Raw genomic sequence first — 27,874 nt, forward strand, 5'->3', positions numbered from 1 at the left:
ATATGGAAAATTATTTGATGCTGTGATCCAGAAATTTTGTGTTTGTTGGTGTTTTTTCTATGCAGCCGCCAACAGTCGTGTGCAGCATCTGCAAGCGAGATGGCCACCTTAAAGACGATTGCCCTGAAGACTTCAAGAAGATCGAGCTGAATCCTCTGCCGCCCATGACCGAGCGCTTCAGAGAAATCCTGGACGGACTCTGCATGCTGTGTTACCGTAAGCGCCAAACCATACTTCACCATCATCTGTATTTAATATCCAACACACCAGTAGATTTGGTGCATTTGTGCTGAAGGTTCAAATTTAATCTTCTTGTGTTTGCAGATGAATTGTCGCCAACTCTCGGAGAGCAGCAGAAGCGGGAGCAGATTCTAGCCAGTCTGGAGCACTTCATTAGAAAAGAGTACAATGGTGCGAATGCATATGCATATGAAAGCACAACAGGGTTATCACAAACCGAAAAAAACGTGCAGTAGATAAAATAGTTTTGTTAACTAAAATAAAGTGGACCCTTTTCACATTTTCAGGGTTTTCAGAAGCAGAAGTTGTCATAGTTGTGTAAACTTCTATAGTGGTGAAAAGGAGTCTAAAGCAAATATCATTTTTGTGTTCCCATTTGCTATTGTTGTAAAATAAAATAAAATAATAAATAAAAAATGCTGCTTCCTGAAAAAATGCAGCAGTATTAGTTACAGTCTAGCAGTGTGAGAAAATTTGGATTTCACGATTTTTGTGATTACTGACACATTCCTACTTTTTTATGAAAATGTATTTTGATTCTGTTTAGATAAAGCCCAGCTCTGTCTGTTTGGTTCTTCTAAGAACGGCTTTGGCTTTCGTGACAGTGACCTGGACATCTGTATGACACTGGAGGGTCATGACACCGCTGAGGTATAAATACTGTTGCCCCTGCAAAAGAAACACCTTATTTTTTTATTTCATTTTTTTTTTATTTTACATTATGACAAGTTTTCAAAAGTTCTGAACAAGGTTGCTATCCTTTATAATGTGTGTTGTGCTGATTTCTGATTTCTTGTCCTTTTTACAGAAACTGAACTGTAAGGAGATCATAGAGGGTTTAGCCAAGGTGCTGAAGAAACACACAGGTGTGTGACGGATTTCTTTTCTAAAACTCAGTATGTCAATATTAATAAAGTCAGTTTGAGATGATAATTCAGTGCCGACTGATTCATTGGTTTGTGTGGTTCAGGTCTAAGGAATATCTTGCCTATCACAACTGCTAAAGTGCCTATAGTGAAGTTTGAACACAGGCAGAGCGGACTAGAGGGAGACATCAGCCTCTACAACACACTGGTGAGACTCATGTTACATTACCATACGAAACATTATATGTTATGTTACGATGTGATATGTTATATGTTATGTTATGTTAGGTTACATTATGATACGATATGTTGTTACGATACGATACGTTATGTTATATGTTACATTATGATACTTTGTTATGTTATGTTATGTTATGTTATGTCATGATACGATACATTATATTATGTTACGTTATGTTATGTGTTACATTCAGATATGTTATATGTTGTTAAAATACGATACGTTGTTACGTTACGATACGTTATGTTACATTACGTTATGTTATATGTTACGTTACGTTACAATATGATACGATACGTAATGTTATGTTACGTTACAATCCGATACATTGTTATGTTATGATACGTTATGTTACGTTACATTACGATACGATACATTATTTTATATGTTATGTTACATTACAATTCATTGTTATATGTTATGTTACGTTACAATCGATACATTGTTACGTTACGATACGTTATATTATATGTTAGGATATGCCGTTATATGTTAGGTTATGTTACGTTAAGATACAGTATGTTATATATTGTTATTTACGATACGTTATGTTATATGTTACGGCTGTTAAGCGTTTACAATTTTTAATCTAATTAATTATATGATGTAGCTATTAATTAATCTCATTAATTCCAAATTAATCGCACATCAAATTTGGCTGAGAAATTACCCTCAAAAGATAATTTAAAGTCATTATTGTGTTAAATGAGAAAAGCATCAAATATACATTACAAAAAGTAACTTTAAAGGTGCCCTAGAATTAAAAATTGAATTTACCTTGGCATAGTTAAATAACAAGAGTTCAGTACAAGGAAATGGCATACACTCAAACACCATTGTTTCCTCCTTCTTATATAAATCTCATTTGTTTAAAATGCCTCCAAAGAACAGGCGAATCTCAACATAACACCGACTGTTACGTAACAGTCGGGATCATTAATATGTACGCCCCAATATTTGCATATGCCAGCCCATGTTCAAGGCATTACACAAGGGCAGCCAGTATTAACGTCTGGTTCTGTGCACAGCTGAATCATCAGACTAGGTAAGCAGGCAAGGACAACAGCGAAAAATGGCAGATGGAGCAATAATAACTGACATGATCCATGATAACATGATATTTTTAGTGATATTTGTAAATTGTCTTTCTAAATGTTTTGTTAGCATTTTGCTAATGTACTGTTAAATGTGGTTAAAGTTACCATCGTTTCTTACTGTATTCACGGAGAGCCGTCGCTATTTTCATTTTTAAACACTTGCAGTCTATATAATTCATAAACACAACTTAATTCTTTTATAAATCTCTCCAACATTCCAGTGTGCAATGTTAGCTTTAGCCATGGAGCACTATCAAACTCATTCAGAATCAAATGTAAACATCCAAATAAACACCATACTTGCGCGATTAGACATGCTGCATGACAAACACTTTGTAAAGATCAATTTTGAGGGTTATATTAGCTGTGTGAACTTTGTTTATGCTGTTTAAGGCAGTCGCGAGCTCGGGGGCAGGGAGCACGAGCAATTAAAGGGGAAGCAGTCTAAATCGGCGCATATTTAATGATGTCCCAAAATAGGCAGTTAGAAAATGAATTAAAAAAAATCTATGGGGTATTTTGAGCTGAAACTTCACAGACACATTCAGGGGACACCTTAGACTTACATTACATCTTTTGAAAACACGTTCTATGGCACCTTTTAAATAGAAATATTTTTGATTCAACATAGAATTTATTACACGTAAACAACGGTCATGAGGCCATTAGGGTGAGTAAATGATGACAGAATTTCCATTTTTGGGTCAATTATACCTTTAATGTTTTTTTTTTTATTAACATGGAATATGTTTATTTTTTTCTTTATAGGTAATAAAAAACGGATAATAATATGTCTAAAATACAACTCAATATTAACTTCTTATTTATTGAACTGTTGTATAAAATCAATATCACATTTGCACCTGTGCTGTTCGGTACAAAAACAGTTACTTGTTACTCGTGTGATATTGCTGAACTATATCATATTATATAAACATGAGACACGCATACAGGAGCATTTTTGCCCTGATATCTTGTCAACAGCCCTAGTTACATCATGTCATGTGTCTATATATGAAATATAGCTGTTATTATCATTTAGTTTTTTATTTGTTTTGTTTTTTTAATTTCCTGTTTTGTGTGTCAGGCCCAACACAACACCCGGATGCTGGCCACATATGCTGCTATAGACCCTCGTGTGCAGTATCTGGGCTACACTATGAAAGTATTTGCCAAGGTAAGAGCAGATATCCCTGCTGCTGTTGTCATCATAATCAGGAATCTAATGTGCAGAATGCAGATAACAGCGTAAGCTATTCCCTACGTATTCAAACATGTGAATTCAGACAGCTGGCAATCACATTAGTGCTAAAGGCACATGTACATGAGCACTTCAAAATAATTTCCATGTTATTTTTTTGAGTATTACATAATCACAACCGGAAAAGCCTGAACTTATGCTTATGCTTATTCTAGACAAATATAAATTGAGCACTAGTGGTCAAATGTTTGATTTTCTTATTCTAATATGAAATTATTCAGAAAGCATGCATTAAATTGATGAAAAATAAGAGACATTTATAATGTTATATTCAACTTTATATTCATTAAATCATCTTTAAAAACATTTTCAACATTGATCATCAGAAATTATTCTTGAGCACTAAATCAGCATATTAGAATGATTTATAAAGGATCATCAAATATATTCAAATAAATTTGCAATAATATTTCACTATTTTACAGTTTCTACTGTAATTTTTGGTCAATAAATACAGCCTTGGTGAGCAGAAGAGACATAAAATTAAGAAATCATAATTTTTTACCATACTTCTGAAGCAAAGAGTGAATCCACCAAGTTATTATTATTATTAATTATACGTAGTTTTATGACCTCAAATTAATTGTAGTTTGTCAATTAATAAGTGGTCATTCAGCTATGTATATTTAATAAAGATAAAGATTAAGAAAATTGTTTAAAATATTTTTAAATTAAATGTAGCATATCACTGCTCTATTCATTAAGTGTCATTGCATAGGAAATACCGTATACTACAGTATTGAATACATGCACACTAGAAAACCTGTGTGAATGTGTGTTTGTCAGCGCTGTGACATTGGCGATGCCTCCAGAGGGAGTCTCTCCTCCTATGCTTACATCCTCATGGTGCTGTATTTCCTACAACAGAGACAACCACCAGTCATCCCTGTGTTACAAGAGGTAACATTAGTACCATTAACATTAGTGGGACTATTACTCAATGTCCAAAAATCCATAATAGCAGCTTTTTTTGTAAGTGAATAAAAGATTGTGTTGCTAAGAAATATCTCTGTAACTAGAATCGTTCTGTTCAGCTTGAGTCCTGTTTCTCCTGCAGATATTTGATGGGAACATTGTTCCTCAGAGGATGGTGGACGGCTGGAACGCATTCTTCTTCGATGACCTTGATGAGCTGGTGAGCAGGACTGGTTTGAGATTGTTTCTGATCATGCATGTTTGTTTGTGTTTCAAGGAGGTTTCATTCTGCCCATTTCATTTGGTATTTATTTATTGACTTGGATACTGTGTAAACAAATTATGCAGCCCAATGCATTTTGAAGTGCACTCAAAAGGCATGAATTAATGTGTGTTTTGCATGTCCAGCGGCGACGTCTCCCGGAGCTCCATCAGAATAAGGAGTCGGTCGGGGAGCTGTGGCTCGGCCTGCTGCGCTTCTACACTGAAGAGTTTGATTTTAAAGAGCATGTCATCTCCATCCGACAGCGCAAGCGCCTCACCACCTTCGAGAAACAGTGGACGTCCAAATGCATCGCAATCGAAGGTTTGAAACTCATTGTCGGCACTCAAAGCATTTGCATGTTTCTATGATATTATATCCTAATATTGTAGAAACTTGGATATTAGAATATTTTTTATGAATATATAATAGTTATTCCATCCATAGTTTCCAAGTAGATATGTTTAATGTACTAAAATACAGTAAAAATACAGTTTTGTAATTTATATTTATATTATTTATAATTTACTTATTAATTGATTGATTAAACATTATATTTTATTAAATACATATCATTTTATATAATCATTTAATAATAATTATATTACAATAACAATACAATAACAATTATATCATTTAATATAATCATTTAAAATAATAAATATATGTTATTTGTAGCAATTGTCACTAAATACACAAAGAAAAATAACAATAATAAAAATATGATATATTTATGTTTTATATTATGTATTTATTAATATTAATTCTAATTTTTAATTTAGAAGTAATTTTTATTAGTAGTAATTACTTTTCATTAAATACAAAGAAAATGGATGGATGAATGGATGGATGGGTGGATGGATGGATGGGGTGGAAGGATGGGGGTGGATGGATGGATGGATGGATGGATGGATGGAAGGATGGGGTGGATGGATGGATGGGGTGGAAGGATGGGGGTGGATGGATGGATGGATGGATGGATGGATGGATGGATGGATGGATGGATGGATGGGTGGATGGATGGATGGGGTGGAAGGATGGGGGTGGATGGATGGATGGATGGATGGATGGATGGATGGAAGGATGGGGTGGATGGATGGATGGGGTGGAAGGATGGGGGTGGATGGATGGATGGATGGATGGATGGGTGGATGGATGGGTGGATGGAAGGATGGGGTGGATGGATGGATGGGGTGGATGGAAGGATGGGGATGGATGGATGGATGGATGGATGGGGTGGATGGAAGGATGGGTGGGTGGGTGGATGGATGGATGGATGGGTGGATGGAAGGATGGATGGATGGGTGGATGGATAGATGGATGGAAGGATGGGGTGGATGGATGGGTAGGTGGATGGATGGGTGGATGGAAGGATGGGGATGGATGGGTGGATGGAAGGATGGGGGTAGGTGGGTGGATGGATGGATTGATGGATGGATGGATGATGGAGGGGTGGATGGAAGGATGGATGGATGGATAGGTGGGTGGGTGGATGGATGGATGGATGGATGGATGGATGGATGGATGGGGTGGATGGATGGGTGGATGGATGGATGGGGTGGATGGATGGATGGATGGATGGATGGATGGGGTGGATGGATGGATGGATGGATGGATGGATGGATGGATGGGGTGGATGGATGGGTGGATGGTGGGTGGGTGGATGGGGCATAGATGGATGGATGGAAGGGTGGATAGAAGGATGTGGGTGGATGGATGGATGGATGCAAGGATGAAAGGATAGAAGTATGGATGGATGGATGGATGGATCCATACCTATCTATATATATCTATCAATCATAGATATATTTTTAGAATATTTTTAATGCTGTATATTTGCCAAAGTTGCGGCATCATTGCTGAATGTGGCACTTTTATTTTGAGTTCTGATTTTTTTGCAATATTTCGTTTAAACAAGACACATGTAACATGACCCCTGTTAAGGTTAAATGTTGTATGTTCTGTTTTCACATATGTATTTTGGACAGATCCCTTTGACTTGAATCACAATCTCGGGGCTGGTGTCTCTCGCAAAAGTAAGCAAAACTATCCTGTTCCACACCGTTCAGCTCTTTTTCTGCTCTGAAGTGCAGTTGTAGTAAATATCCAGTTGTATTGTGTCCAACTCGTTCTCTCTGCCCTCTCTACACAGTGACCAACTTCATCATGAAGGCCTTCATCAATGGCAGGAAGCTGTTTGGCACCCCATTTTACCCTCAGCCTGGAACCGAGCCCGTGAGTCCCATTAAAACGGCTCTTTAGTCCGGACAGAGCGCTATTAACCTTCATTTCATGTCTCTGATGTGTACGCCTCATTCTGAACACGGTCAGACTGTCTTTTTTTTTCTCTTTCAGGATTACTTTTTTGACTCAAAGGTGCTGACAGATGGTGAATTGGCTCCTAATGACCGCTGCTGTCGGATCTGTGGGAAGATCGGTCACTATATGAAGGACTGCCCAAAGAGGCGCAGGTGCACTGTTTACATGTGCTGCAGAAAATACTACTTTTGAAAGCAGTAATGCATTGGGATGCAGTGTGCTTAGCTGGTCTCGTTTGCTTTCAGAATGAAGAAAAAGGAGAACGAGCGAGAGGATGAGATCAGGGAGGAGGACAGGGAACCCAGAGAAAGACGCTGTTTTCAGTGTGGCGATATGGGTCACGTGAGGAGAGACTGTCCCGATTACAAACACCTCCGTCAGAGAGGAGCACCCGGACCCGGTACAGATGATCTTAATTTATTTAATTTGAAAATAATTAATTATGTTTGCTTATTTGTTCATTTAATTAATTAAGCCTCTCTAGAGCATTTTCATAAGCCCAAACAGTTCATGAATATATTTAATAAAAATATAAGAAATATTTATAATAAATTAATAAAAATATAAAGAATAATGTCATAAATAGGTAAATATTAATTTTATATTTGTATTTTATTTTTTTAAATGTTTTTAATTTATAGATTTTCAAATTATTTTAATTACATTTAACTAAATAAAGAGAAATTATAGTATATATTTATTTATATTTATACTATATTTTTATTTATAGTATAATAATAAATCTAATTATTTCTAGTAATTTTCACATATATTATATACTAACCTGAAAAAAAGTTTATTTTTTTTATAAAAATATTATAAGATATTAATTTTAAATGTATCTTATTTTTAACATTTTATTTCGTTTTATCTTATTCTGTCATGTTTTTCCAAGTAAATTTAAAATGTGCAATGCACTAAAATACAGTAAAAATAGTTTTTATATTTATTTATATATTTGTAATTTATAATTAATCATTAAGTAATTTTCAATAATTACTTTTCACTATTAATAACTAACTATTATAGTTCATGAATATATCAAATAAATAAAAAAATAAATATTCATAAATAAAAAATATACAAAATTATTGGAAAAATAGACAAAACAATATATATTAATTTTATACGTTTTGCAAAGACTTTTCTAGTCAGTAGTTTTTTATTGTATCATCATTGCTGATTTTATGATGCAGTGTCTCGGCATGATGTGTGACCTGTAGGGGGCAGCATATAAAAGCACTTGACTGTGATTACTCCGGTTTATTTCCAGTACCTCACATGGTCCGGGCCATGGCGAGCTCTCAGTCCATCCCCATTCCTCAAGGTGGTTCGGTCCAGGAGCGTGTCGGCCGGAACAGGCAGCCTTCTGAATGTGTAAGAAACAAAACCCTTTACTGGCAGCTATGGCTGAGAGGTCATTTTTTTAAACTAGCCTTTCAGCAATAGTCAGTGTTTCTCGGTATTTCATTGTGTTCTCTGAAATTAATTTCTTTTGCCAGTCGATTGAACCATAACATTGTAGGGAAATTACCGTTAAACCACATAAAGAGACCAATATACTCAATGAAGACCAGGAGTCAAAGCTAGAGAGAGTTTACTGAAGCTTACGATACAGAAACACTAGTACTTACAGTCATATGGATAATCAGTAATTTCTACAGGTTCTGACAGGTTAACAGTGCGGATAACTTCAGCAACATCCAAACATGGTATTCTCTTCTTTACGTGAATGAGATTATTTAAAGACATTATCTTTGACACACTTCATACGTAAGAAACTCTGGTAAGGGTCACAGATGAGTCATGCTCTTCTCATCTGGAGCGCTGTTGATCTCTCCTGGAGTCTAAGGTCACATGCCTCTAATAATAATAAACAACCACTGCACGCACAATTAGATAAAAAAGAGATATCTTTTCCCTTCAAGGGTTTTTATCAGGACTTCACTGGAACAGAACAAGAAAAAACTACATCCACACAGAGCACCGATACAAACGTCATGATTGATACCCAGATTTAAAATGCTTAATCCACTTACATACTCTTAAAATATATATATATTTTTTAAGTTTATATTTCCTTGTATTTATACTATATTATTTATTTATAGTTGTAATTTTATTCATTATTTTGTAGTCATTTTCACTAAATAAACACAAATGATGTTATAGTATATAATTCTTTAATTTATATTTTATATTTATTTAGATTTGTTATACTTATTAAATTAATAGATTTTCACATTTGTATTAATTAATTGTCATGATAACTGATAGTATATATTTATCTATAGTTATTCAGTATTTTTATTTCATCCTATATATATATATATATATATATATATATATATATATATATATATATATATTTTTTTTTTTTTTAAATAAAAGAAAAATGATAACTATATTAGTTATCATTTTTATTTAATTTTGTGAAATTTACAGTTTTTTTATTAGACCACCTGTCATAATAAGAGAAAACACCAATATTTTAGGAATCTGTTAAAAAACTTTTATTAGTCATTTATTAGGCAAATAAACTGAAACAACTAAATAGTCTTTATTCACACATGATAACAAAAAAAACATATTTTAGTTTTATTTTTTATGGCCTCCTTTGCTCTTGATAACATCTTGCATTCTTGCTGGCATTGTTTTTATGTACTTTTCCACAGTCTCTATTATTATTGACTTCCAAATAGTTTCTAGTTGTTCCCAAAGACTTGCTTTTGATGAAACTTCTGTGCAATCTATCTTTGAATTCATTAAATCCCAGCAATAATTAAAAGAGCTGACACATACTGGAGGATTATGGTGGATTAACCCTAACAGAAACATAAAAATACTGTTAGTTTAGGGCAGCTGTGGCACAAACTTTACATTGAGTGCTGGTCTAATAAATTTGCTAAGCACTTTGTATATAGGCTACATTTACACAAGATAAGGGCATTAATTAAACCTCGTGTCACAGTTTCAGAAACTTTTACACTACTTAAACACAATGACTTTAGAAGCCTTACAAAAGCTACTATGATGGTCCACTGATATCAGATATTAGCATGGTATACTGGTATGAAAAGTGTATTAAGATCAAAATCATTGTGAATTTATAACAAATAATTAATATCACCTAACAACAGAACATTTATTTTCATTCTTTCATTATCGTTTTTATGTAAACTGACCCTTGAATCTGTTTCTCTGTCTGTTTCCATCTAGTCTGATACGCGTCAGACTCCTCCTTACTCCCCTCAGCCGTCTCCGTACAGCCAGGCCTCCGTCTCTCCACAGAACAGCAAGCCTTCCTCAGCATCCTCTACCTCCTCCACCCTGTCCAAACCCTCCCAACCGCAGCAGCAGGTTCCCCAGGTCCAACTTCCCATCTTCAGCTTCCCTCACTCCCACCCGGGCCAGTACCACGCTGGGCTCTCTGCACTGGGCCTTCTGCCCGCCCACCCCCAGCAGCCACCCCTGACCTCACCCTCCTGGCCCATCCACGGCCCTCTCATCCAGGGCTCCGGGGCGCCCAACGCCTCCGGCCACCCGTCCTCTCCAGGCCTGAAGTTTGCCGTCCGAGGTGGCGGTGGAAACGGAGGCGGGCAGGCTGTGAATCCCGCCCCCATGAACCTGAATGACCCCAGCATCATCTTCGCTCAGCCGTCAGCGGGGCGGGTGGCTGGTGGAGTGGGCGGCCCGGGCAGAGAAAGGGGGCACCCCTGGCACAATCACCATCTCAATCCGGGGCCACTGGTGGGAAATGGCACAGTAAACAAGACAGGTACACACACGTGGTTCTCACAGTATGTGTCGGCAGCACAAATTTATTTATTTTATTGTCATGTACATACAGCGCTTCACAGCCGTTACATCTCACATACCCAGCACTTGATTCGTCCTGGTTAACTATTTCAGTAAAACGCTCCCACACGGTACTTTTTTTCTTTCCTTTTTTGTTTTTAATTCTCCTTTTTGAAATTTCTTTCAGATCTGTTTGGCCTCCATTGCTGCTTAAACAAGTGGTTAATGAGAGTCTGCAAGTGGTTAATTAGCTTAATGAGAGTCTGCAAATTAGTGCCTGATGATAAAATAAGCTTTAAACACTTTAATATTTCCATCATGTTAGAAAACATTCTTATCAGAATAATTTCTGTTAAGTTTGTGTACATTTTTAGAAAACTATTTAGTTAAGTATGGAGCCCCACACATGACATTCAGGGGGAAAAAAAAGTAAATCGTGTGCACAATTTACTATTTTGTTGATTTGCTAAATCAAGTGCCAGATTTGCTATTTCGTTCCCTCGATTCGCTAAATCGAATGCAAGATCAGCTATTTCATTCCCTCGATACGCTAAATCGTGCACACAATTTGCTATTTCGTTCCCTTGATACGTTAAACTGCGGTCAATTTGCTATTTTGTTCCCTCAATTCGCTAAATCGTGCAAGCAATTTGTAATTTCGTTCCCTCGATACGTTAAATTGTGCACGCAATTTGCTATTTCGTTCCCTCGATACGTTAAATTGTGCGCACAATTTGCTATTCCGTTCCCTCAATACGCTAAATCGTGTGCAAGATTAGCTATTGCATTCCCTCGATACGTTAAATCGTGCACACAATTTGCTTTTTTCGTTCCCTCAATACGCTAAATCATGTGCACAATTTGCTTTTTCGTTCCCTCGATTCGCTAAATCGAGCGCAAGATTTGCCATTTTGTTCCCTCGATACGCTAAATCATACGCAAGATTAGCTATTGCATTCCCTCAATTCGCTAAATCATGTGCAAGATTTGCTATTTTGTTCCCTCGATTTGCTAAATCGTTTGCAAGATTAGCTATTGCATTCCCTCGATACATTAAATCGTGCATGCATTTTGCTATTTCGTTCCCTCGATACGCTAAATCTTGCGCGCAATTTGCTATTTGTTCCCTTGATTTATTAAATCGTGTGCAAGATTAGCCATTGCATTCCCTCGATACGTTAAATCGTGCACACAATTTGCTTTTTTGTTCCCTCGATACGCTAAATTGCGCGCAAGATTTGCTATTTCATTCCCTCAATTCACTAAATCGTGTGCGAGATTTTCTATTGCGTTCCTTCGATTCGCTAAATCGTGTGCACAATTCGCTATTTCGTTCCGACAATTTGCTGTTTCGTTCCCTCGATTTATAAATAGTTACAATCGTTATAAAAGTGGGAACGTTAATTCTGTTGTCACAGTTTTTATAAAATGTAAAAAATTATAATGTTGTAAATTTTTAGCTTTTCTAATATGTCATCAAAATGAAATGACTAGGTGAAATGTCAGGGTAATATTTCCGCAAAATGCACAGATAGGACAGTTAATGAGACGCTGAATTTTTCTATGATGTAACCAAGGATTTGTGGGTCAGGAAAATATTATAACCAGTATTATAACCTAAAGCACTTTCATCCAGTCAAATCTAGAATGATAAAATCACAATCTCTACACTATTTGCAACAGTATATTGTTGTCTTCAGAGATTTCTAAATATATTAGCTATGATTTGATGAATCAGTGACATAAGTTTGGTGTCTGTTTGTTGAGAGCAGATGGTGTTTGTGAGCTCAGGTAAGTCTCACAGGTGTATCGGGTGCACGGGTGACTCCACATCTGTTAGACTGAGCACTGAAAACTAGCTTCACTGGACTCAGAGTAAAAACCTGTAACGCTTTGAAATCACAGTCTAATGAAACCTTTGATTTCCAAGCATTTCCTTGTATTCAAGGCACATTTTATAGCATAATGATGTGTATTACTTACAAACAGATCAAGCTATTTCTAGTTTAAATAAAGAAGGTGGCAATGAAAGCTTGTGGTTTCATTATGGTTGAGTGACAGAGCCAAAGAAACAACATAAGATCTCATAATCGTTAAACTCTATTACAGAGCCATTTGTTCATGGTTCTCCCTCTCTCTCTCCATCTCAGATCCTAATTTCCCATCTCAGTTTGGGGGTGTGAGTCCGGGCTCTCGATCCTGGGAGCACGGCGGTGCTGCTCCGTATTCCCTGTCTCCATCCTTCATGCCCTACCGTCTACCACCCTACCTGCAGCAGCCGAACAAACCCTTCATCTCACAAGGTACCAGTTCTCTTCTGTTTTTGGGACGTTGAAGATAAAACATTCAAATATTTATGCATATTATCTGTATTTTATGTCCAAAGTAACCATGGAATTTTCCACTACTGTCATGTTTCATGAATCTTGTTTTGTTTTGGTTCATTTTGTTTTTTTTATTTTGTTTGTTATTATGAATAAAGAATAAAAAATAATGTTCACGAATAAATCATATATAATAAATACTGCAATATTCCATAATAAAAGAGAATTGTCCATTTTGATATCATGGTGACTTTAATATTGGCAAAAGTTAGCTTCCTTCTCTTTATGTAGAATAGTATTTATTTAACTTATTTTTGATTATGACCTAGACATGTTTTCATGACATTGCTGTTCTTGTGATTTGGTGTATACAACAGATGTTCATAGACATGAAGGTAACTCTGAATATTCCTCAGGAAAAGTGTCTGCTTGTAACCACCCATTTCTGCCCCTCTTGCAGGTTCTGTGGTGGCAAATCAACATTACCCGCTTATTCAACATGGCCGGCATGGCAATCTCAACTACATTCAGCAGAAGAAATGAAGAAAAGACACTTTACTTTGTAAACCAATGCCCAAGGTCCTTATAGAAAAAAGACTAACTTTGCATCATTTGGTCATTTGGAAACTTTTTAAAATGGATTTTATCGTTTTTGTACAGTTTTTATGTTTTATTTTCCTTTTATTTCTCTGTGTATCATCACATTGATTTGTGATACAAAATGTCAAATATTTTAATACCCCTATTTTTGGAGGGGTCCAAAAAAGTGTTTTTATTTTATGTGTAAAATAAGGATTTAAAATGTATTCACTTTATTTTTATTAGCCGTATTCCTATTTTGCTTGCATAAGGACAAAGGCTTTAGATAGGAAAATCAAACATAACAACCCAATAAGACAATTATGTAGTGCCAAAACCTTCCCTATAGCAAACCAAAAAAAAAACAGACAAAAAAAGAGCAGAAAAAAAAATCAAGAAAAGACCAAAAAAATAAATAAAGAAAAAGCAAACCAACATTCTGCTGTGTTTCATTTTATTTTATATTGATTCAAAATGGGGTATTTCATGACTGTGCATGACAATCTGAACTGAAAACTTTTTGCTATGATTTTTCTGTTACCTTTACACCCCCTTCCAGGCCTCTTGCCTAATCTCAAAAACAAAGATGAGCTTAGTGTGTAGACTTGTCCATTCCCATTAACATGCAGTAGAGAGCTTTGAGCTAGTCAGTAATTTACTAAACTTGCCTGGCTTTACAGTGAATGAACTTCACTTGGATCGAGCTAGTATGTTTATAAAGGGAAAATAAGTGTTTTTCAGAAGTATAATTTTTTCTTGAATGTTTAGATTGAACCGTGAAGCATTAGTGGTAATGACTAGTATAACTATTACACAAGCATGCACTGGCATGTCAAACTTTCTGTCCCACTGTCTCCTCCCTCTTTGGCTCTGTTTATAAAGCCCACAGTTGTCCGCTGCTCTTGTATTTGTCCTGAAAGGACTCTGTCATCATGTGGACGACTCTCATGAAGTTAGACCTGGCCTCTGTAGGTCTGGCTCTGTTTTTGGGCTTGATCTTTCTGGTTCTGTTCGAGATCTTTAGGATTAATTCCTACAGAAGTCAAACTCCTCCTGGTCCCAGACCTTTGCCTTTTGTGGGTACCATACCACAATTTTTGAAGAACCCAATGGAGTTCCTGAGATCAGTGAGTCTTTGCATTGAGCTTGTTGTTTTTGTGTCTTATGTTCTCCTTGTGCTATGTTGACTTCTTTCACAAGTGAGATGATGTCTAAACCACTTTAGTTGTGTTGAAGTGCTGTGAAATCTTCTCTTGAGTAGATGCCTCAGTATGGAGAGATGACCACTTTGTATCTCGGGAGGAAGCCAGCGATACTCCTCAACACAATCCAGGTCACGATGGAAGCCCTGGTCCAAAATGGTTCATCTTTTTCAGGAAGGCCGCCTATACCACTTTTAAACTGGGTTACTAATGGATATGGTCAGTAATGCATTGTACTGAAAATTAATTTGAAAATGTTGCTGTTGTAGGATACTAGCGAGGCTTGACATTACTAGCCACTTTGGTGGGTTGAATTTTATATATAATACATTTTTTCATTTTGTAGTCTTTTAAAAAGGCATCTGAAATAATAGTAGTTTTGTCAAAAATATTGATATTTTGATACAGAAATATCTAAAACGCTTCACAGAATAGTTACACGATACCAGCTGCTCTTTCTCATCTCTCTGACAGCGAGTTGACACACAAACCCGCCTCCCCTCACTCACTCGTTTCATTTGCTCCTGATGAATATTGTTGGTGTTACAGGGCTTAAATTTCAGTTTCAGCATGCACATGTATTTTACTATTTCCAGCAGATTTTGTGCTTGCACCCAAAGTGCGCACACATAAAGCCGCCTCTCAGTACTAAATTGATTTCCCTGCTTATTGCGCTTAAAAGGGACCTATAATGGCCCTTTTACAAGATGTAATTTAAGTCTCCGGTGTCCCCAGAATGTGTCTGTGAAGTTTCAGCTCAAAATACCCCACAGATCATTTATTATAACTTGTCAAATTGGCCCCTGTTTGGGTGTGAGCAAAAACACACTGCTTTTGTGTGTGTCCCTTTAAATGCAAATGAGCTGCTGCTCTTAGCTGCCTTCCAGAAGAGGGCGGAGCTTTAAAAGCTTGTGATTCGGTTGCTCAACAACAACAACGCTGGAGAATCTCACGCAGCCAAAATGAGGATTGTCAGTAACGGTGTTCAGCCTTACATTGTTCAAACCGGAGTTGGACACTGATGACGTTTGTGAAGCAATCCGGCGTAAAATGACGGCATGGCAACAACACTCTACTACATGGATGTCCAAACTTGGTCCTGGAGGGCCAGTGCCCTGCAGAGTTTAGCTCCAACCCTAAAACCATCTAATCAAGGTCTAACAAAGCATACTAGAAAGTGTCTGCAGGTGTTTTGGAGCTGGTTGGAACTAAACTCTGCAGGACTGCGGCCCTCCAGGACCGAATTTGGACACCCCTGCTCTACTACAACAACTCTTCCTCTTCTCTAAAGCAGCCCAACATGGCCTCACCCCCTTTGTTGTGTGTTCTCGGGGGCAGGGTTTTATGTAAATTTTGGTATTGGTCTGGTTCTGGGCCTCAAGCAGTCTAGTGCCAGTCTGGACATGGGACTCTACCAGCCAATGAGGCCAAGGTCGCCTTGGTAGACTGTCTTGGTCAAGATGTTTAGGGCTGGTAGACCTATGCATCTGTCTTTCTTTGTTCAACTGGTCTATGTATTTCTTCATAACTCTGAAGGTCTGGTTTCTTTCCATCAGGTATAATAATGGTCACGTTTGGTCACGCCTGGAGGCAGCAGAGACGGTTTGCTCTGCACACGCTCAGGAACTTTGGCCTTGGAAAGAAGTCTGTGGAGGAACGCGTGACAGAGGAAAACAGTTACCTGCTTTCTGAAATGCTCAAATCAGAAGGTTATTGAGGGTTTTAGTCTGTGACTGTTTTCAATGTTTAGAGGACATGTCCCACCTTGTCCTTGTTGAATCCGAGTTCTAAACAAACTTTAAACATGCTATATGTGCTTAGTCAAAACAAGTGCGCTGTGGCGGTAACAAGCCTTAGTGCCAGATTTACTAAACAGGGCAAATTAGCATGAATGCAGTTCCAAAAAAGCGCCGATGGGAGTGGAAAGTTCTGCTCGTGATCTACTGATGAACCTAGACACAACCGGATCATTTCAGTATTGACCAACACAATCCACAAAGAGCAGCACAAATTAGCGTCATGCTTTTTTGAGCGTTAAAGGTACAATATGTAAAATTTTTGCAGTAAAATGTCCAAAAATCACTAGGCTATTGTTATATATTTTGTCCAGCTGATTACAAACAATATCTCTAATGTTTTCAACTACTTGTAAATCATGAGAAAATTCCCATTCTAAACAGTGACACGGGGCAGTGCAGTCGCCTGTCAATGACGTCAGTTAACTTTGTTACCGCCTTTACTGACGTAGAAACCACATGACAACAGTGCCGTGGACAAATGCGGAAGTAGTGTCTAGCGTCCAGCAAACCACTAGCTTGCTTCAAGCAGTTCCTTATTTACTTCTTGCACGTTTTATGGTGGATTGTGTTACTTATTTATGGAACTGTTTACTGTTTACCATCTGCCGCTGGTTCTGTCGACAAGGACAGCTCCCGTAAACTCATGACCGGAAAAGCGGAAGCGGCGCCGGCGACTGTGTCATAATAAAAGTCCCGCTGCTCGTGAGGCGTGTGTTGATCAATCGCTCCAGTTCCTCGTTCAGCTCCCACAACACTCGGTCCTGCTCTGCTTCATACTACAGTAACGTTAATAATCGCATCCACGAACATGAGTTCTTCCAGATTCCAATCCCTATTCTTTTGCACCGTCCGTTAAGATGGAGACCAAGTTTCCGCTCTAAAACTTGGCGTCATCAAACTGCGCCTTTGTTTTGAATAGGCTTCTAGCGACCTCTAGTGGAAAAAAAATTCACAAATTGTACCTTTAAATAATGCCAGAAATATCAGAAAATTGACTAGCGTAAACCTTAGTAAATCCTTGCCTGATTCATTTAAATACTTTCCACCCATAAATTTAGCATTTGAAACTCCTACAAATAATTATGCAATAAGGTCAGCCACAAAAATTCAGCTCTAATTTTTCACTGGTGTTTTTGGTAAATCTTGACAGTAGTTTTTTAATGTCAAAAGAGGGTTTGCACTGGCATTAGCAGTTAGTAATTCTGGCCCTTAGTATTCAGGTTAGCTTCAAATGCCATTAAACCATATGTGTTATTCAACAAGCTAGCTATTATTTCAAATAGCGAAGATTCCTTTTAAACTATTAATACGTTCTTTGCCAAAAACTAACATGTGGTTTTCTTTGTTGCAGGCAAGCCTTTTGACCCCCAACATGCAATATACAATGCTGTTTCCAACATTATCTGTTCCATCGTGTTTGGGGATCGGTTCGACTATGATAACAAGCGCTTTGCATACCTTTTGGAAATCCTGAAGGAGAGCGTCAATCGTGCAGGGTCACTTGTTGGGCAGGTATGAACAAGTTTTTAGCTTAGCACTATCCTAGTATCCAACTGGATCTCGCTCTACTGTCTCAATCATAGACTGTAAAAAAGATGGACCTCTTCACTACCTTCAACTGTAGAAAAATGATGCCAAAATATCCCAGTAACGGTTGTCGATTATGTTGTTCGGAGCCCGAGTCTGCACAGTAGCGATACTGAGGTGGAGCCGTGGCATTGAGGTCCCGCCTACACTCCCACTCTTGCAGACTCAATTTCTACCACAGCTGTCAATCATGATGTCATACCCTGTTTCTATAACATCAAATGACTAACAAAAAACAAACTTATTGAGAAAACATACACTTGAACATAGGTCTGCGTGATGAGAACTACCTAAAATGACAAAAACCATCTTTGGGAAAAAAATTATTTGAAATGTAATTGGATTTTTTTAGTTTGGCTCATGTCCCATTTGATAACATGGAGAGGGTGGGGTTTATGACCTATACTGCAGCCAGCCACCAGGTTTGAAATGCCAGGTTTTGAAGCGAATTTGAAATGCTTTGGCTTTACTTTTCAGGACTTGTGCAGCACGCTTGATTCCCATAGGCTGTCGACACATTGCATTGTTACTCTTTAGCAAAAACGTACCAAACTTTACCAGCGGTCACTCATGATGCATCAAAACCTCAACTTTTTGAAAGTTATATGTCATCCTGGAATATGGCCATATGCACCTCTTGATGGTGACATTGGTGACATTTTTTTTCCATCAAGGTGTGCATCAATTTTTGGTCAAGATCTTGTATTGACAGCACTCTTTAAAGTCTCCTCCAGCACATCCCAAAGACATTCAATGAATTTAAGATCTGGACTTTCACACTTTGAGCCTGATGAATCATCCTGGAATATGGCCATGATGTGTCTTCCTACGTGGTTATTTAAGAAATGAAAAGCTACACATACTGTAAAATTAGGGTTAACTGTTCCCAAACATATAACATGGTAGAAGCATAATAATCTCAGCAATACTGAAGTATTTACCTAATTCAATTGAAAAAGTGTCTTATTTTTGGCCATGCAGTGCATTTCCAGCTAAATTCTGAAGTGTGCATCCAGTGGACACTTTACTATCCCATAAGGCTACAGTTGTCAGGTGTAGGGAGGACGAGGACTCAAATGCAGGTTAGAAGGGCATTTATTAAGCAATAAAAATAAAAACAAAAACACAACAAAAACAACCCCGTGGGGGAAAACAGACTTGACTTGACTTGACTTGACAAAAGGAAACACCAGGAAAAATATGACATTAAATGACAAATTACGACAACGAACCAGCCCAGGACTGCAAACACAAGGAGAATAAATAGGAGAGCAAACAAGGCAGGTACAAGGGAGGACAGGTGGGGCAAATCAACCAATAATGAGGTAACAAGGTGGGCGGGGTCAAGACAATAGACGTGAGAGCACATGGCACAAAGAAACACATGACAAGCCATGTGCTCACACCAAAACAAAACAAAGACACAAGCACATGGCCAATGAAGACAAATCACAAGCCATGTGCTTACACAAGACGAGACATGAACACGTGACTATGAAAACTCATAAGCCACGTGTTCACACAAAACAAGACAACATGAGAGCACGCAGCCCGTGAAACACCGACTGCGTGCTGCACAAGACAACACCACAACATGAAAGCACGCGGCAGGTGGAAATCACCGCGTGCTACACAAAACATGAGACAAGAGCGCACGGCAAGTGAACATACACACAAACCGTGCGCTCACAATAAAGACAGGACTGGGAGCGCGAGTGTCCGAATCCCGACACGAAACCGAAACCAAACTAGACACGAGTGCCGGGATCCGAACGCCACGCTCCCAACATGAAACAAGGCACGCAGACAAGAGAGCGCACAGCCCCGAGAACCCTCGAGACCGTACGCTCACACAAAAACCCGACAAGAACGGGAGTGTCAGAGCTCTGTCACAAAACCAAGAAATAAACAAGACTGAAGTGACAGAACCCTGACACTACCCCCCCTCTAAAGGGACGCCACCTGGCGTCCCCACGAGGGACACAAGACAAACATGACAACATACACGACACAAGACAAAAAACACCAACAAGACAACATGACAGAACATCAGAATACAAAGACAAAGAGGGGAGGGAGGGAGGGGAGCCAAGTCAGCCAGCAAAACAAAACAGGATCAAAATGTCTTTAAAAGAAACAAGGGAGGGACAGGAGGGTTGAGCCAGGGAGGCTCAGGCAGGTCTGGGGGCCCAGCTGAGGGCCAGGGAGGAGCTGGAGGGACAGACCAGGGCGGGACCGGCGGGACAGACCAGGGCGGGACCGGCGGGACAGACCAGGGCGGGACCGGCGGGACAGACCAGGGCGGGACCGGCGGGACAGACCAGGGCGGGACCGGCGGGACAGACCAGGGCGGGACCGGCGGGACAGACCAGGGCGGGACCGGCGGGACAGACCAGGGCGGGACCGGCGGGACAGACCAGGGCGGGACCGGCGGGACAGACCAGGGCGGGACCGGCGGGACAGACCAGGGGGGCTTCAGCTGGTCTGGGGTCCTGGCTAAGGACCAGGGCGGTACTGGAGGGACCATCCAGGCAGGCTCCAGCAGGGCAGACAGCTTGGCAGGCGACGGCAGGGCAGACCGCTGGGGTGGCGCCGGCAGGGCAGACAGCTGGGGTGGCGCCGGCAGGGCAGACAGCTGGGGTGGCGCCGGCAGGGCAGACAGCTGGGGTGGCGCCGGCAGGGCAGACAGCTTGATGATGGCCTCCATGGCCGTATCAGGGAGAGCAAGCTGCTCTGGGACAGCAGCAGGCTCAGGCTGGAGCTGCTCTGGGACAGCAGCGGGCTCAGGCTGGAGCTGCTCTGGGACAGCAGCGGGCTCAGGCTGGAGCTGCTCTGGGACAGCAGCGGGCTCAGGCTGGAGCTGCTCTGGGACAGCAGCGGGCTCAGGCTGGAGCTGCTCTGGGACAGCAGCGGGCTCAGGCTGGAGCTGCTCTGGGACTGCAGTGGGTTCAGGCTGGGGCTGCTCTGGGACGGCAGCGGCCTTGAACTGGCCGACAGATCCAGAGTCAATCACACCAGTGTGCATCCTCCAGGCACGCAAGACCACCAGGACATAAAAGGCTAAGACCACCTTCTGGGCCATAACCAGACCGACATGAAGAGCGGACTGCTCCAGGAGGGCAGCGGCCTCGGGCTGCTTCGGGACGACAGCGGGCTCGCGCTGGCAGACTGGACTGTGGTCGACAGACCCTGAATACATCCTCCAGGCACGTAGGACAATCAAGGCGTAGAAGGTGAAGACAGCCTTATGGGCCATGGCAGGACTGACCGAAGGAGCGGACTCACTGGCTAGGGCGGACTCAATGGCTGGAGCGGGCTCTGGAGCAAACTCACTGGCTGGAGCGGGCTCTGGAGCGGACTCACTGGCTGGAGTGGACTCACTGGCTGGAGCGGGCTCTGGAAAGGCCTCCGGGCCTGAAGCGGGCTCTGGAAAGGCCTCCGGGCCTACAGCGGGCTCTGGAAAGGCCTCCGGGCCTACAGCGGGCTCTGGAAAGGCCTCCGGGCCTACAGCGGGCTCTGGAAAGGCCTCCGGGCCTACAGCGGGCTCTGGAAAGGCCTCCGGGCCTACAGCGGGCTCTGGAAAGGCCTCCGGGCCTTGAGCGGGCTCTGGGGTGGCCTCCGGGCCTGAAGCGGGCTCTGGGAAGGCCTCCGGGCCTACAGCGGGCTCTAGGAAGGCCTCCGGGCCTACAGCGGGCTCTGGGATCAGACTCTCTAAGTCAGAGGAAGCCTTCCTTCTCTTCCTCCGCTTACGACGACATGATTGCTTGGAGATAGCAGCCTCTGCGGGAACTCCAGCATCTTCAACCACCTCTGTGGGAGCTGCAGCTTCTTCAGCCGCCACTGGGAGTGCTGCAGCTTCTTCAGCCACCAACAGGGGATCTGCAGCCTCTATGAACACCTTTGGGGAAACTGTAACAGGAGGATTCCCATTCCAATCGAGGAAATCCACGAATTCCCCAAAAGTCAGATGATCCAGGCCCCTCATCGCCCACCAGCTCTGGGGTACATCAAGAGCATAATTGAAAAAGTCCTTGAGTGCTGTGTCGTTGAGCTCCAGGCCCTCTGCAGCTCCACTGAACTCCACAGCAAACTCCCTCAGGTCAGTTCCCTCCTGACGGAGGGAGCTCAGGATCTTAAATTGGAGCATGCGCTGGAAAAGAGGGCTGGAGACAGTGGAGGTTGGTGGACGGTGCAAGCCCTTCTTCCGCTGAGTCCTCATGTTGGCTGGTTCGTTCTGTCAGGTGTAGGGAGGACGAGGACTCAAATGCAGGTTAGAAGGGCATTTATTAAGCAATAAAAATAAAAACAAAAACACAACAAAAACAACCCCGTGGGGGAAAACAGACTTGACTTGACTTGACTTGACTTGACTTGACTTGACTTGACTTGACTTGACTTGACAAAAGGAAACACCAGGAAAAATATGACATTAAATGACAAATTACGACAACGAACCAGCCCAGGACTGCAAACACAAGGAGAATAAATAGGAGAGCAAACAAGGCAGGTACAAGGGAGGACAGGTGGGGCAAATCAACCAATAATGAGGTAACAAGGTGGGCGGGGTCAAGACAATAGACGTGAGAGCACATGGCACAAAGAAACACATGACAAGCCATGTGCTCACACCAAAACAAAACAAAGACACAAGCACATGGCCAATGAAGACAAATCACAAGCCATGTGCTTACACAAGACGAGACATGAACACGTGACTATGAAAACTCATAAGCCACGTGTTCACACAAAACAAGACAACATGAGAGCACGCAGCCCGTGAAACACCGACTGCGTGCTGCACAAGACAACACCACAACATGAAAGCACTACACAAAACATGAGACAAGAGCGCACGGCAAGTGAACATACACACAAACCGTGCGCTCACAATAAAGACAGGACTGGGAGCGCGAGTGTCCGAATCCCGACACGAAACCGAAACCAAACTAGACACGAGTGCCGGGATCCGAACGCCACGCTCCCAACATGAAACAAGGCACGCAGACAAGAGAGCGCACAGCCCCGAGAACCCTCGAGACCGTACGCTCACACAAAAACCCGACAAGAACGGGAGTGTCAGAGCTCTGTCACAAAACCAAGAAATAAACAAGACTGAAGTGACAGAACCCTGACAACAGTAGAGTGTTTTTTTTAATGATCACGAAGCAATTACTCAAAAGAAGTACCTACTCTGAGAGTATTCAATTTAAGACGCAGGAAATATCTTCAGAATTACAAGAAATTTCTAGGCAGGTGTTCTGGAGCAGGTTGAAACTAAACTTCTGCTGTTAATGCCGCATAGTTATTTTAGCCTTTTTATTTTCCAGGTGTTTAACTTGCTTCCCATCATCAAATATTTCCCAGGGCCACACCAGAAAATCTATCAGAATGGCGAAGAGTTGAAGGCTTTCTTCAGGGAAGCAGTCAAAGCACACCGAGAAACTCTGGATCCAGACAGTCCTCGAGACTACATTGATGCCTACCTGCTGGAGATTGAGAAAGTAAGATTGTCATGGTCAGCCACTCTAGAAACCGTATGATCCACTCTTTGATGGTAGTTACTACTTGGAAAGGTGGCAGTGATTTTGCCAAGTGAAACATGTTAATGGATGAACATCTTTTGTTACTAAAAACCCATAAAATTTGAAGGTTCTTCAAGCCCCAGTTCAGTTTCTAACCCTCATTGGAATTTTGTTCCAGCACTAACAATATTCTACAAGGTATTTAACCTTGTAGAATATTAGTGCTAGAACAAAATTCCTATCACAGTAGGCTGCTAAATGTGCATGGATAAATTGAAATGCTTTCTGTTTTCCTTGGAGCAGCAAAAGTCCAACGAGGACTCTACGTTTCATGAGGAGAACATGGTTATGTCAGTAGCTGATTTGTTCATGGCTGGAACTGACACCACATCGACCACCATCAGATGGGGGCTCATTTACTTGACACAAAACCCAGATGTACAAGGTACTTGGGCTTAAAGGGACCTATAATGCTCCTTTCACAAGATGTAATTTAAGTCTCTGGTGTCCCCAGAATGTATCTATGAAGTTTCAGCTCAAAATCCCCCACAGATCATTTATTATAGCTTGTCAAATTTGACCCTATTTGGGTTTGAGCAAAAAACACGCCATTTTTGTGTGTGTCCCTTTAAATGCAAATGAGCTACTGCTCCCGCCCCCTTTCCAGAAGAGGGCGGAGCTTTAACAGCTCAACAACACCAAAGCTGGAGAATCTCACGCAGCCAAAATGAGGATTGTCAGTAACGGTGTTCAGCCTTACATTGTTCAAACCGGAGTCGACACTGATGGAGAGACTCAGGAAGAAGTTACAACTTTTAGAATGAAACTGGACGTTTCTGAATGGTTAGTGGATAAATTTATGTAGTTGCTGTGGAGTTGATTCAACTCATCCACTAGCATGTGCCGTCATGTTCATCTTTTGTGTTGAATTGATCCTCGTTTGTGAAGCAGTCCGGCGTAAAATGACGGCATGACAACAACACTCTACTACAACAACTCTTCCTCTTCTCTAAAGCAGCCCAACATGACCCCGCCCCCTTTGTTGTGTGTTCTTGGGGGCGGGGTTTATGTAATGTTTGTAAAATTTCTTCGAGAGGAAGGTCTATGGGCAGATAAATGTGTGGTTTTTTTCAGATCTTTTGATCTCACTCAATTTACATATGAACGTGACCGAAGACAAGAGTAAAACATACGGAGAGCATCAGGTTTCGTTTCTGCTTTGACAGCCACAAGACCAGCCGAACGCTGTGAGTGTGTATTAGACATAAGGAATGGTGAGAGAACATTGTGCTTGGTACATTTTTCGTCTTTTAAATCGTCTTCAAAATTTAAATCCTGTCTGGCTGGTACGCTTCCCAAAATGTTTTCACATTAGGTCAGTAGGCGGAGAGTAGCTGGCCTTTTGTGGCTGTTTGAACACATTCGACTACATGAGCGTCTACACTACGAAAGCAATCCGGTCGAATGCATTTTTTACAACCTCTGGAAGTGGTCAAAATTGGACAAGTTCAAAATGTCCATTTACACCTGTATTTAGCATCGTCCACTTGTGATCCGATGGAACAAAATGCACCTCAATACCAGGTGTAAACAGGGTTTTTAAAGCACCACAGTGATTCAACTCTTCACGAAATCAACCTTCCAGTGGCTTACTTGTTGTATTAAAACGCTGAGAAACGTGCACACATGAACTTAAATTTCGTTACAGAGCGATGTCATGAGGAAATTGTTCGGGTACTGGGTTACGACCGCATGCCCAGCATGGATGACCGTGACAAACTACCGTACATCAACGCCACTGTTCATGAGTTTCAGCGCTTTGGCAACATTGTACCCGCTAACCTGATGCATGAAACAACTCAGCCCACAAAACTACGAGGATATGACATTCCCAAGGTAATGAATAGAGCCTGGATGTGTTTTACTTGACTGAAATTGTTCCACTAACAAACATTGTCTTTCTAGGGCACTGAGATACTGACCAACTTAACAGCAATTTTAACTGATAAGGACCACTGGAAGTATCCAGACACTTTTAACCCAGAGAATTTCATAGACGATAACGGACATTTCTTCAAACCAGAGTCTTTCCTCCCTTTCTCCTTGGGTGAGTCACCTGTGACTGCAACATCAGTAGACCAAGAGCGAACGCAGCTAGGTTGAAACTGATTGTGTTTTATCTCCATTTCTCAGGTCCGAGGGTGTGTCTCGGTGAGACCCTGGCGAAGATGGAGCTCTTCCTCTTCATCACTTCTCTCTTGCAGCGGATTCGTTTCTCCTGGCCTCCTGGTGTGCAGAAGCCAGACATGAATGGGATTTTCGGTTTGGTCCGCTCTCCTGAACCATACGACATCATCTGCCACAGCAGAGGCTAATAAAATGCGCAGGATGTAGAAATATTGTAAGCTTAGACGCCTCTCGTGGTTCAAACAAATAGGACTGCTCAACAAACTAAAGCTCCTCTTCTCTTATATTGAAATCCTCCAACATTTCTCCTTAAAATTTCTCATTTTAGACTTCTAGTTTGTGACCAGTGTTTTGTTTTGCTCTATCCTCTGTGCTTCTGCGTTTGTCAATACGTCATGAGGTTACTCTTCTGCTGTAACTCGATATGGGTAGGCTGTCTGCTGGAAGCTTGTTATTATAGTTTATAAAGTTTTAAAGGGGATTCCTCTTACAAGATGTTATATAAGTCTCTGGTGAATGTGTCTTTGAAGTTTCAGCTCAAAATACTCCACCACAAATTTGCCTCTATTTGGGTTTGAGTAAAAACACAGTTTTTGTGTGTGTCCCTTTAAATGCAAATGAGGTGCTGCTCCCAGACCCCTTTCCAGAAGAGGGCGGAGCTTTAACAGCTCAACAACAACAAAGCTGGAGAATCTCACGCAGCCAAAATGAGGATTGTCAGTAACGGTGTTCAGCCTTACATTTGTTGTGTGTTCTCGGGGATGGGGTTTATGTAAATGTTAGGGTTAGTGATGTCACCAACCCAGGAAAAAGCTTGCTGTAGTCCCTACCAACCTTTTGTTGTAGTCCTTAAAAAGCAATTTCTGGAAAAGAAAATCTCTCTCTTTGCATTGAACTTTGAGAGTCGTAACTTTGCAGATGTTGTTTATGATCAAACAGCAACATTACACACTAACTAAAGTTAAAAAAGTGAAGTCATAATCAACCACATATGGTTATTTTTCTTACAAAAACCCATTGCATCGCTTCAGAAGGCCTTTATCAACCCCCTGAAGTCATATGGATTATTTTTATGATGGATGAATGCACTTTTCAAACTTCAAAATCTCGCCCTATTCACTCCCATTATAAAGCTTGGAAGAGCCAGGATATTTTATAATATAGCTCCGATTGTGTTCGTCTGAAAGAAGATAGTCATATACACCTAGGATGGCTTGAGGGTGAGTAAATCATTGGATACTTTGCAATTTTGGGTGAACTATCCCTTTAATGGAGTTTCCAAAGCTTTTGTAGCTGTTTTCGACATCTATTTTTAGCTAAGGAATTATATTCTAGTTTAATAGTTATGGTTTTGGAAAAAGAATGCTGTACTATTTGTAGTAAAGTGTAAAATCTGATAATGACAATAAATGACTGCAGTGTTGTAATACCACTGTAATGCTTTGTTTCTCTCATGATGTAATCTCTCATGTGACAGCTTACATTGCAACAGACAAGCCTGTACAGGTCCAAACTAGCTGTAACACACCCTGTTAGTATTCATGTTTGAAATTGTAGAACTGGTTGAGTCAATGCATCATGCATATAATGGTCTTTATCTATATGCCCCAAAAAAATCTATCAATGATTGGGAAAAAAACACAAATGCTTAAAAATCAAAGTTTCATTTATTGCA

At 40.7% G+C, this 27,874-nt stretch overlaps 2 protein-coding genes across 3 annotated transcripts in view; both read left to right on the forward strand.

Moving 5' to 3' along the window:
• Positions 1-14,339, forward strand: part of tut4 (terminal uridylyl transferase 4) — a 28,354-nt gene extending 14,015 nt beyond the window's left edge. The window contains exons 14-30 of the mRNA XM_067370830.1: positions 66-216; positions 325-411; positions 788-891; positions 1,049-1,106; positions 1,211-1,314; positions 3,532-3,621; positions 4,492-4,605; positions 4,763-4,840; positions 5,029-5,206; positions 6,871-6,918; positions 7,035-7,117; positions 7,238-7,353; positions 7,447-7,601; positions 8,475-8,578; positions 10,421-10,979; positions 13,150-13,302; positions 13,784-14,339. Coding sequence (XP_067226931.1) covers positions 66-216; positions 325-411; positions 788-891; positions 1,049-1,106; positions 1,211-1,314; positions 3,532-3,621; positions 4,492-4,605; positions 4,763-4,840; positions 5,029-5,206; positions 6,871-6,918; positions 7,035-7,117; positions 7,238-7,353; positions 7,447-7,601; positions 8,475-8,578; positions 10,421-10,979; positions 13,150-13,302; positions 13,784-13,866 — 2,265 coding nt within the window. The 3' untranslated portion in view covers positions 13,867-14,339. The remainder of the gene's footprint in view (positions 1-65; positions 217-324; positions 412-787; positions 892-1,048; positions 1,107-1,210; positions 1,315-3,531; positions 3,622-4,491; positions 4,606-4,762; positions 4,841-5,028; positions 5,207-6,870; positions 6,919-7,034; positions 7,118-7,237; positions 7,354-7,446; positions 7,602-8,474; positions 8,579-10,420; positions 10,980-13,149; positions 13,303-13,783) is intronic.
• A 415-nt stretch (positions 14,340-14,754) lies between these two features.
• On the forward strand, positions 14,755-27,620 carry LOC137008730 (cytochrome P450 2B15-like). Of its 2 annotated transcripts, none has more exons than XM_067370446.1 (9): positions 14,755-15,029; positions 15,164-15,323; positions 16,661-16,813; positions 18,255-18,415; positions 23,818-23,991; positions 24,313-24,457; positions 25,721-25,908; positions 25,978-26,119; positions 26,206-27,620. In XM_067370446.1, exons 1-9 carry the CDS (start codon positions 14,835-14,837, stop codon positions 26,385-26,387), a joined length of 1,500 nt encoding a protein of 499 aa, XP_067226547.1. In that variant the 5' UTR covers positions 14,755-14,834; the 3' UTR covers positions 26,388-27,620. The 2 variants fall into 2 exon arrangements, with proteins under 2 accessions (XP_067226547.1, XP_067226549.1); XM_067370448.1 differs by having other exon boundaries at positions 14,759-15,029; positions 24,316-24,457.
• Positions 27,621-27,874: the final 254 nt, after the last annotated feature.

Source organism: Chanodichthys erythropterus, chromosome 20, assembly GCF_024489055.1.
Source record: "Chanodichthys erythropterus isolate Z2021 chromosome 20, ASM2448905v1, whole genome shotgun sequence".
Taxonomy (NCBI): Eukaryota; Metazoa; Chordata; class Actinopteri; order Cypriniformes; family Xenocyprididae; genus Chanodichthys; species Chanodichthys erythropterus.

Bases quoted from the DNA above. Each gene is read 5' to 3' on its own strand.
- LOC137008730 (XM_067370446.1), top strand. From the start codon at position 14,835: ATGTGGACGACTCTCATGAAGTTAGACCTGGCCTCTGTAGGTCTGGCT. The intron at 15,030-15,163 runs GTGAGTCTTTGC...TCTCTTGAGTAG, and splicing joins CAATGGAGTTCCTGAGATCA to ATGCCTCAGTATGGAGAGAT. The intron at 15,324-16,660 runs GTCAGTAATGCA...TCTTTCCATCAG, and splicing joins CTGGGTTACTAATGGATATG to GTATAATAATGGTCACGTTT.